Below are 12010 nucleotides of genomic sequence, written 5' to 3'. Positions count from 1 at the left end.
TCAATAATAAATGAAATGAAATGGAGTTTAACGTCCTACTGTTCTGCTCCTTCAATAATAAGGCAATTTAATATATTAACCATTTTGGTTTAGTTTAGATTCAGATGGAAAAAAAATATATATAGATAATATATCGATTTTCATGGGAAAATGTCAACTGTTTTTTTATCCTTTTCTGTGTCTTTCAGCATCAATTAGTTATAGTATTGTTTTGACCAGTAAATAATCATTGATGAAACGTTCCTGAATTGTAATTTACAAAGCGGTAACTTTTTCTTCACAGTGGGACACCAGGCTAATTATTGTTTTTCTTGCTCAAGTTATATTGATGTAATAGATTTCCCCAACGTTTATTTCATTAACACACCTGTTAAATTCCTGAACAAGTATATAGTAATTTACACTAATTAGTCTACCGTTTCGCAGTAGTGGCATCGGCCCACTAATAAAGGATCAAAGGGGGTTGAAAGACCGAAGTTAACATTCCGTATTTATCGAGAGATGTATCTGTATGTCAATGGTCCACCAATTTGGCCCATCAGTCCATCCAAATCATCCAACAATGGTAGATAGAGATTTCCTGAAATATCAACGTTCCATCGGGAAAAGGTGGCACTAGCCATAAAGGTGACTCATTGATCAAGGAGTTATGCTAGAATGCGCCAAATCGTGTCCGATTTTTCCAAATTTCTCATCCACAAGCCGAAGAAAGGCCGAAACAGGTCCACTTTTCACCCAGGACCTACCCCTTTATAATCTTGGTATTCCACTTACAGAATATTGAACAAACGCACATTAAGATCTTGAATTGGGTAGATGCTATTTACTTATACAGTAAACAAGGGTTCGGGTTCAGGTATGGGCCGGTTCAGAAATCTTTCAAAATATTGAAATGGGGTTGAAAACCCGTCTATTGATTGTGTCAATGCATGGAATACCCATTTACACTGAATCCACGTACACTGGAAGCGCAATAAGGTTTCTTGTTAAAATTTCCTAAAATCTTTGTAATAATGTAAGCATTTACTAACCTACGAACCTCTTATAACAACACACGTGTACTAATATGAGGATTAAATGTAATAATCCAAAGTCAGACAGTGAATCATAGCAGTTGAAGGGTAGAATCATCAGATCTAGAGTACAGGGTAGGGTGCATTATAGATCAGCCGAATAAATCTACTATAATCGGATAGACAATACAGTTTGTGTTTTACGTTTTGATCTTGAGTAACAATACAGCTGTACTTTTATTGGTACTCTATTAACAGGTCATTAAGCTTGATTAGTTTTTCACACCGTCTAAAACAACCTGATTGTCGTCCAATTTGTAGCGCAAATATTAAAAAAAACAGTTGTTAATCAAACAATCAACGTCAAACAGATTTTGTGGGTATTATACATGTCAGTATATCCAAATGAATATTTGTATTACATCTAATGGCAGTTTGTATTACATCTATTGAACACACCGTTGTGGTAAAGGCATGTACAAGTAAGTAATGGGTGTTTTTGTGTCCTTTCAAAGGAACGGGATCAGTCGTGGATATATTTATTTCCTGTTTTTCGATGGTGCATTCTATGGGTATGTTGTTTCACCAGGGGAACGGGGTTGGGATGGAATGATCTAAAACGTTTGTTAACCAGGATTTGTGTTTGCTTCCAGAATTTTATGTCAGCCTGTATTATCCGAAGTACCCAGTTTTCTTGCTTCTGCTAAAGAGACCTGGGGATATGTTAGTCCTGAAATGACATCATTGTGTTGTGTAGGCGTTTAACGCCGGGGGGTTGTATTTAAAAATCGTTAAGTATAAAAATTTACTCCAGTTACCTTAGTCTGGAAAATAACTACAGCTACATAAAAACTTCGTGGAGTTTTGTATTCGTTTGTTTCATGAAAGTTTTGATGTCGCTGGCCGTTTGTTGGGAAGCTGGCAACTGTTGTAATATGTTTTGTATCAGATTTCGTAGAAAATGTTTTGTCAGTTTTGATATTAAATAGATTTGTATTCAATAACACACCATGTCCAAGAATCGGAGGAGAAAGTAGTCCATTCCGAAAAAAAGATGATTTTATTTACCATGTGTGTAGCCTACACATTTTTAGTATTAAGGCGGTTATTTTAGACGTTCGTTTAATTGTATCTGGGTTATCCAGTATAGAGTGGGGTTGGATGACCGAATGGTTAGCGCGTGCGCGCTGTATCATAAGGTCTGTCATTGAGTCAACTGGCGTGGTTTCGATTTCTCGGTTGTACGTGACAAGGAGTGGGGTCGCCTGTCCAACCAACCTCGTGGGTTTTCTCCGGGTCCTCCCACGGTTAAAGACCCTTATTGAAATAAAATTGAACCATGTGTTAGTCCCGAAATGACCTAGTTTGTGTCGAGTGGACGTTAAACCCCATTTCTCTCTATCTCTCTATTTTCCAGTTTAGCTTATAAATTTATGAGGCAATTTACAAAAAGAATTTATTAGGTAGGCGAATGCCCTCGCGAATGCCTAGATTCTGTCAACAAAGTGCCCTTTATCATCTGCCCCCGCCTCTCATCGCCCCTTCTAGTCATGCAGAATTAATTAGTAACTTTTCATTAATTATTAAAAATTATTTTGAAAATACCAAGCCTAACGGAGAAAATCTAATGCAAATAGAAAATAATGAGATGGTACTCTGATATAGTTATGTAGATATATTATAACAAATACAGAGTATTTTATTTCTCCGCCGAAGGATAATATGGAATCAGACATTTTGCCTATGGTCATTTCCTAATATAAACGCACTTTTATTAGAATAAAGTAATTATTATGATACAAAGGTAAGAGCTGATCGAACTAAGCTTTTTATTCAGTGGAATGGCCTGGTGGTGGTGTAACAATTGGTTAATGTGTCTGGACTAATAGGTCTGGCACCCCTTGGTAATATCGCGACTTCTTAAATTATGTATATATCACTGCCTGATCCTTAGAACATCTAAATCTTTTCTTATAAACTCCGATTCTAAACAACTTTTGATTCAATGGAATGATCTGACAGTGGCGTATCAAATTTTAGATTTGCTTACAGGTACTCGTTCACTAACCCGGGCACCTCTCGGCAATATAGTGATTTCTCAAACGCCGCATCCTTTTTGGTTTTGTAAACCCCCAGTTCTAACCAATGAGGCAAGGGCAAACATGTTAGTTCCTTGGTATAGCTTACTTAAAGTGTAAAGGGGAGTTTAAAGGCTACTTTCCATCGTTAAACAGTATCCAGGTCTTTCAACCCAAAATAGACAAGCGGGGCTCACACGACACATTGAGGTACTTAATCGGTGATAAATTCTGTAGGCTTAGCTGGTTTATTGTAAATCCGATTCAAATCCTACCTGTCAGTATCTGTTATATTGATATTTATTAGGGTTTCACACTGAGTAGCTTGTTAGAAACACTATTGTTTTTGTTAAGATTATTATTAGGGTTTCGCACTGCGTAGTTTGTCATGTTTGTCGCCAAGAGTTACTCCCCTTTAGTCTCGGATAGCCGGCCGGAATTATTTCAATCACCGCTGACAGACACTGTCGTCTCAAATCACCGAAAGACTAATTTCTTGTTCTTTTAAAAAATCTTTAAACGTTAAAAGTATTTTTTTGTCGATATCCGCATTTTTCATTTGAAGGAAAGCAAGGACGGACTAGATCTATTGAGAATATTTTGAAAAACGAACGCAAGCACGTGGCCAAATAACGACTTTTTAAAATGAGTGTAAAAATGTTTCCTAAATAGTTCCGAAGAAAATCCCTAAATATTTGAGCTACAATATCGCTAAACACATTCCTGTTTCGTATTTATCGGCTGTTTATTTTCCATTTAACCATGTTTGATTTATCCATTAGAACACGAGCCGCCACAGCGTCGATTTGTTCTAATGATTCATAAAAGTGGCACTATTTAATGCCTAATGTCACTTATAACTAGGTCAAACCAATTTAAATGTAACCGGAAATGGCGTCATTAGGGCAAAAACTAATATTTTATTCAACTGATTCGTATTTATTATTTCTTTATAATTCAGATATTTGATTCGAATCAACAAATAGAATGAACCCATGCGTTCATATAGATATCACAAAATTGTTCCTAACTTGTTCAGTTGTGTAGAAATAGGCGATTTTCTACAGGTCACTTTTAAACGTGTTTGGTCCATAAAAATGTTAATTATTATTCAATCTTTATAAAATGTTCACCATGCGGTGCCTAATGCCATTTACGATTTCATAAAGCTAATTTAAGATTTTCATTATAACCGGAAGTAATGTTATTTTGGCAAAGTAAGTGATATTCATTATTTGTATAAAATTATGAAATTCGATTCCAATGGACAAATTGTACGAATCAATACGATCCTACAGATATCAAAAACGTGTTTTAAACACCTTCCAACGCCGAGAAATAACCAATTTTGCGAGGATCACTTTTTAAGACTTTTCGCATTTTAATATATAAAACTGTTCATATTTTAATCAATTGTCTGTCCCTCAAAGGACAGTCGAAGTGGTTATTTCTGTAATCCAATTTAAATATTGTGTTGATAATGGAAGTGATGTCATTGTGTCGAGTCTTCGTTCTATAAACAGAACTGATATTGCTAGATTTATTGGCTAATTCTACGTCCATTTTATAACACGTGTGCGGTGTGCATATGAAAATCTGTATAACGTTTCCATTGGTACGGGAAGTGACGTTAGTTGAAGGGTAACGTGGCATCGCTGAAACCCGTCATTACTGCATCGCAGTTCTAGTCATAAATATCATGTACAAGTCGACCACGTAGGACCAATTCCCCATTCACGTTGATATGGATGAGCGGTAATCAGGTATTTAAACTAGGAAACCAGAAGGGTTGGAGGGGGGGGGGGGGCTCCCTTAACAGAGTAGCAGAAGCTGGACAGACCGATAGATCCGTGTAGCTGCTGGATCAAGCGATAAAGTGTTTTGTAAACCCTAAGTGTTATGAAGACGAATAAACCACTTCCCCATGTTTTGTACTCCTGTTGAGTGGTGATTTTTAAATATCCATTCATTTAAACGTCAAGTCCTAATAGTATGGAGAAAAACAAAGATGACCTATCTAATCAGAACTTTTGCTATCAACTTAAAATCTTCTGCAAACTTTTTTTTAACAACCTTACACCCGTTACTATCTCGAGGTAATTGAATTAATTATATAATGCCCATAAGCTAGTAACAGATGAGTTTGCAACAAGAGTTCATCATGTTCACTGATAACCATATGCATTTTAAGGTCGGATAAACTAGAGATTTGTTTACATGGCAACGACCTTGCACGAGAACAGGTACGATCTTTCCGAATCAGTGCAAAGTGTATCCAGGCAGACGGGGTAACTGACCAGTGCATTGGTCTGTTTACTATTAGCGGCCAAACGCACTCATAAACATGTAGCCAACTAAAACTGATCTTTTTACATTATGATCAAAACAAATATAGCTGCATGGTTGGTCACATGATGAATTTTGTTGTGTTGACCATCTGGTTATAATGTTATGGAAGCCATTATCATCATTCCAACAAGAAACCTAGAGTGTTAAACTTTACACACAGTTTTTGCCACAGACATAATGAGACGGTTAAATTAAGAACTACTTTCTAAATTGACCAAGAACCCTTTTTTATTGAGTAAATAAGCGGAGTAAGGGAATATGATAAACGTGGAGTGACAAGGATAATTCCTGGAACGGAATAGTGCTTATATTCATATTTTTGTTATGACAATCCTTCACATGATCTTGCTGAAAAAGTTTTGCTGTCTAATTTGATAGTTTGATTAGGTTAGTATAAAAGTGTTCTTTTACAGTACCGTAACCATGTTTTTAGCTATAGAAAGTTCAGTGGACTAATATCTTTCAACGTTATTTATATCGGGGTTTTTTTTCTCTCCAACTTTGAAATACTGCTTAATTGAATTTCCTTCTAAATACCATTCCTGTGGAGCGAACTTTGCAATCAATTGTGAGTGAGAAAGGACGCTTTTATTCACGATAGTCACATCTGATAATAAAATTAAATGTCAAAAGTAAATGTAAACGTGTCCCGAAACCTTAGGAATATAACTGTTGAAGGATTTTTGAGAAGGTTACAATTTGACATTTTCAGTCAAGTGCATACACATTCTTAAAAGGGTTTCTCAATTCTAATCCAGTTCAGTTGGTTGTAAAATTGTCCTTGTTTGTAAATTTTATCTTTATTTCTTAATACAATGTATGATGGGTTGAAGGAATGCGGCGGGTTGCTTTTATAGAGAAGAAAGATTTGTAGATTTCTTGGCGCAAAAACATCTTATTTTGTTTTTGATAATAGTCAAATTATTGATCATTGCTTGATAAAGATACATGTAAGAGTATTGAAACGTTGCATGTAATAAACCAAGAAGCAGTAAATCCATAAAGTTGTGTTATTATGAAAATTAGATAAGGGTTAAGAAATGTTCACGACCAATTAAAGTTACAATTTCACATTCTTAAATATTAAAATAAAGCCCTAAAATAGATGGTATCTATAAACAGTCCTACCTTGTTAAAGAATAATCCTATTAATCCGATAATGCACTGCTGCCAGTTGAGAAATTGGCAAAAATATCATTTTCAACTTCAAATTCAAACGTTTGAAGATAGCTATTCCATGGCGGGGAATAGGAAAACAAGGGAGGTAATTGTGTTATTATTTCCAGTGTGAAGATTTTTAAGTGTGAGAAAGATAACCTATGATCGTATAATAGTGAGTTGACAACCTATTGAGCAAAAGACATAGAAATAATTATGTTTTGACTTTCTTAGAAAATATGAAATTGTAACTTTAAATAATATGACTCATATGTTTGTTCTTCGAATTATTATATACGCAATCGTATTGTTAAGATTCCTTTACAAGTGTTTGCACACGTCTGGTACAGTGACGCAGAAACAAACTTTCTGGAATTACGTAAATTGTTGCTTGTATAAATTATTCTGCGATTTTATAATTCTCCACATGTTCCAACTGATATTGATCTGAAAGAAATCTGATCGCTTTGAAAGTCAGAATTATTGAATAACAATGTTATGTTAATACATTGCTATAGACGCCGCTTTCTTTAACATAGATAGACAACAAGCTGTATGATGATGTTCATTTAACTTTGATTATCATTATATCATTTTCTAAACATTGGCGATCTTGAGTAAATGTTATTTCGATATTAATTTAAATTCGAAAAACAGTGTTACATAATTTAGTATTGATAGTGAAATTTATAGCTATGAAATATAATTAGTGTGTTTTTTCTTTCATCCTACAGGTGCCTTTAATTCGCTGAACAATCAACGAACGACAGTGCCATGGAAGGGATGTGTAAATGTCCTTTAGTTCTATTGGGAGTTCTCTTTCTTAATCTAGGAACTGTGTTAGGACATCTAGAGTGGACATGTACATTAGAAACAAAACGAGAAGCCCCACGGGGTGTGTGTGGTCGACGGTTACCAGATCTATTGTCTCTAGTTTGTGTATCATTTGGTGGTTACAGAGAAAAATGGTTCAGAAAAAGAAGTGATGAAGGTTAGTATACTAAAATCTGATTCTGGAATATTTTGTGTGCTTCTAATTCCATTAAATTGGTTCTAACGTTATCTGATAATACATAATAATTAGTATTTAGAAATAGAGTAACCCCACCCGTCCCTTCTTTTTTGCTGAAAAGAAATGCCCTCAAACCATTAATAAATATTTTGCCGTGTAAAAAGTACCCGGTATATGTCTCTCAACAAGAAAAATATACCTATCAAAATCAAAACACATACTCCCTTAGAGCAACTATTTTTGTACTAACAATCGTTGATCACCTGTGAAAAGGACCGATTTGTCTGAAACTGTGCATACCCTTTAATATGAATGTGTCTAAACGGCGGCCGATCAGTGCTTGTGCACCTTAATAATCATCCTTTTTTTTGTCTTTTACAGATACAGCCCATAATTTGAAAAATATAATTCTTGGAAAACGAGATGCCTTTTCCTATTTGAGTAAGAGAAGATCATCATATGGAGAACAGGGGATAACATGTGAGTGTTGCTATCACGCCTGCAGCTTTAGAGAACTTAGGCAATACTGTAAAGATCCCAACCAAATCAAGAAACGTTCCGTTTTAATTGGAAATAAGTAAAACACTTCAGACCAAATGTATAATTGCTACGAAACTGACAGGATAGTAAGCAGAGGGGACAAGCTTCATTTTGTGGAAGATACAGAAGTTGAGTCAGGTTTCGTTTTAAAAGTCAACAAACATCTACCGAAGTCAAACTATTTTTTGCATATAGATGATTAGGCTGTATAACATTGTATGATCTAATCACCAGACTTATGATAGTTTTATCGTAAAACCGTGACTTTAATAATATTACATACCTAGTCATATTCATACTGTTATTCGAAAGTGTGATATACAGTTCTTAAAATGTGTTGTGAACTTTTTGATAAAGACATTTCTATTTTTAATTAAGACAGAACGATCTGGCGACATAAGTGGAACAATCTTTCTATTTAAAAAATACCCCTGGTATTCAAACCAAATGGTCTCGGATCTAGAAAGATCTCTGATTGAGATTTCTTTAAACGACTTGAATAATAACTCTATTTCTTTATTGAACCAGAGACGCCTCTGATTGTACTGAAGTGGATACTGGCATAGAAAAAATGTTTTCAGTGCGGAAGTAAAGTCGGCCTTCCTACCGGATTGGTGGCAGTAATTCAATGAGGCTACAACAGACAACTGTAAATGAGGGCGCAGATGTTTGTAATTTGATCAAAGAAGATGTCGGCCATATCGGTCCGTCTGTTCACTTCTGGTGATAATTACAGATTAGTCTCGCGTAATTAATAGATAATTATTAATTAATATCAGAAAATCTGGCTTGTCTTTCTTTATCCCCAGTGACATTCATTGCTCCAGTCAAAGGTATCTACCAATTAGGTCTTGTGTTAGAAAGCAAAAATCGCGAAGGACATCAGGTGTAGTGATATCTAAGTAAAGACATACGAATTCGTATTAATAAACTTTAACAAAGAGTGCTTTGGTTAATAATTATGGGATTTCCTGTGATAGGTTAAACAAGTGTAAGTTAAATTTGTAGACCAATCCCATCCCAGGAAATATGTTTTTCTAAATAAAGAATAAATATAACAGTTGTGGAAAACATTGGTTTAATCTATAAACAGTGCAGGGTTTATTTAAAACCTCCAGTGAACATAAAGCATACAAACTTGAAACTATATCAGTAATAGATTGTCTTTGTTGGGTTTTTTTTTCTTATGGATATTTCTTTTGTTAACAGTGGGGCATGGTTGATACTAATGGTGTTATTTATCGTTTCTATAGTTATTCTTAATTTTGCTACTTGTCATTTATGTTATCACACATTGTTGTTACGTTACCGTTTGCAATATGTCATATCTCACATTGGTACCTAGTGGGGTGGGGGGGGGGCGAATGGTTAGCACGTGCACGCTGTATCATAAGGTCTGTCATTGAGTCAACTGGCGGGGTTTCGATTCCCCGGTTGTGCGTGAGTAGGATTATGATCGCCTGTCCAACCTCGTGGGTTTTCTCCGGGTCCTCCGGTTTCCTCCCATTGCTAAAGACCCCTACACGCAAGCGAATCATTGAAATAAAAATGAACCATGTGTTAGTCCCGAAATGACCTAGTTTGTGTCGAGTGGACGTTAAACCTCATTTCTATCTCTATCTCACATTGGTATTTACAATGTCATGAAAATGGAAGGTAAAGAAGCTTGGAAACAGATGGTAACCTTGTAGTTAATAACACGATAGTATTCGCCGTAGTATTAAATAGTGATCTTTAAATTTTTAAAACCGAACCAGATCCTTAGCCCCGGGCTGCTTTGATTTACTAATAGATATGTATTGTTTGAGTATAGTCTAGTCCATATATATATATCGATAAGCATACAAGAAAGTATTATTAAGCTACGACTACATTACTTTTAAACATCCATTGACTTTTGTAGAAGTTTGTTGGAAAATGCGAATTTGTGTCATTGTGTTGACTAGAACGACAAGACGCTGTTTTATCTTGAATTCTTTAATAATGCTTCATTTTCTAACCCAGACATTCTTTGAAAGGTTATACATTAACTTTTAACAATGAAATGCGTCTTCGGTTTCGGAAAAACCTGACGTCCCATTTGCATAACTACCGTACTTACTTCTTCAATAACCTTATCAAACACGAATTGGAAGTTCGAAAAACTATACATTAATAGCACAAAAACAAATTGTTTTTGCATATATCCAGAATCGATATGTCAGGTCTTTAAAAAAAAATTTTATAGCATTTAAATGAAATGTTCAAGTGTTCTTCAATCAAAAGTTGTGGGATATTTTACGATGGCTATGGTAACACATTGATTCTGCTGAAATAAAGGCTGTTCGTAAAACACAGGCGAATCTTATTTATTTAGATACGGTAATGCCATAGTGCTATTAATGCACTTTAAAATGTGTAAAAAGACCTTCTAAGATATGTTAGAAATACTGCAACAGCACAGTGGACGCTTTTACGACTGGCCCCCGGATCCATTCACTTGATTTGATATTTGTTTATTTGGTGCAATGTCTATTTTCTGTCTTGTCCGCAGGTTTATCTTGTAGATTTTTGTTTTACGTGTAGTGCGGTCCTCCTGCACTTACTAATAAAGTCAACATTTATAACCCAATACCCTATTGCGATGTAGCAAAAGCTCGCTATTTCGTGCGAGACACGCACCACATACACTATCCCATGATCGATAGACAGTCTAGCGAATCCACGACGGTTGTGATGTGTAGTATAAAGCACGAGATTGAGGAGTTTATCTTGCTTATAAACCGTCTATGTTTACATATACGTAAAATGAGAATATCCAAGAATTCCAGTAAGAAAACCACCCTCATATCATGTTTTCTTATGAAAAAAAAACTACCATAGAAGAATAACCCGTTAAAGGTTTAAAGACAAACTTTCAGAAGAATAATCCCAAATTCCCCTGTATATATCCAAAGCCGCCCCTGACTTTCAGAACGCAAGTTATTCTGGGCATAGAATATACCCAAAAGATCAAAGAGATTTACCGTTATAGGTATATAAGTTATTGTAAAGTTCACTCCCCACCCTATAAATTCTGGGGGATTTCAGAAAAGTCCAAACGTGAAGCGTTGAGCATATGAGCATACACAGAATATGGGTTTCGCACAGTCTTGATCTTTTACATACATACCTGTGTGTGGATTATTCCAATGTCTCGGATTTTAAACTAGCGATGCATTAGAGATGCGGATTGATTGATAAAAAGCTGCCCCTGAGTGTCCCTTGTAGAAAGGATTCATTCATACAAACTAAACTATGAAATGCGTCTTTGGTTTCTGAAAACCTGACGTCTCATTTGCATAACTACCATACACTGCGTTCTACGATTAAATGAATCCTATCTTACAACATGCGCGTGCACGTTAAGCGTGCTGCTTAGAACGTTGTGCACCACTCCAGCACGTAACGTTATGCAGACCGGAATAGGGAGTTCCCCAGGAGTTTTCATTAAACAATATCCCGCAGAGTCATTAAAAGCGCCACAGGATTATTTTCCTGTTAAAGATTACACCAAGGAACTTAGTCTTATCCTTGATCTGGACAACCTACCGGACCACTGAGGCGTCCGGTCAACTTCACAGTTCTTGCATCCTGCAAACTAATATACCCACCGTATTTGCAACAGAGATTTCGAAGCCCATTGGTACACATGGTGGACACATTTAACCCTCAATGCGTCACACACGTGTGTAAAACCGGGCCAGTGGTATACTGTATTCATGGCCAACGTTATTCCGTGGCTGATGAAGTACACTTTGGTGTCATTTACTACCATACTGCAAAGAGGAGTGCTATTGCCGAACCAGTGTTCCGTATTTTTATTATTGTTCTTAATGACT

The 12010-nt window shown here is 35.8% G+C and overlaps 1 protein-coding gene across 1 annotated transcript in view; it reads left to right on the top strand.

Moving 5' to 3' along the window:
* LOC126810405 (con-Ins Im2) overlaps positions 1-10484 on the top strand; it is a 50136-nt gene extending 39652 nt beyond the window's left edge. Inside the window, exons 2-3 of the mRNA XM_050535442.2 lie at positions 7333-7589; positions 7992-10484. Of these exons, the coding sequence (XP_050391399.1) occupies positions 7373-7589; positions 7992-8191 (417 nt within the window). The 5' untranslated portion in view covers positions 7333-7372 and the 3' untranslated portion in view covers positions 8192-10484. The remainder of the gene's footprint in view (positions 1-7332; positions 7590-7991) is intronic.
* The last annotated feature ends 1526 nt before the right edge of the window (positions 10485-12010 follow it).

This window comes from Patella vulgata, chromosome 2, assembly GCF_932274485.2.
Source record: "Patella vulgata chromosome 2, xgPatVulg1.2, whole genome shotgun sequence".
NCBI lineage: Eukaryota > Metazoa > Mollusca > Gastropoda > Patellidae > Patella > Patella vulgata.
This window is presented reverse-complemented; position numbering and strand designations above follow the sequence as displayed.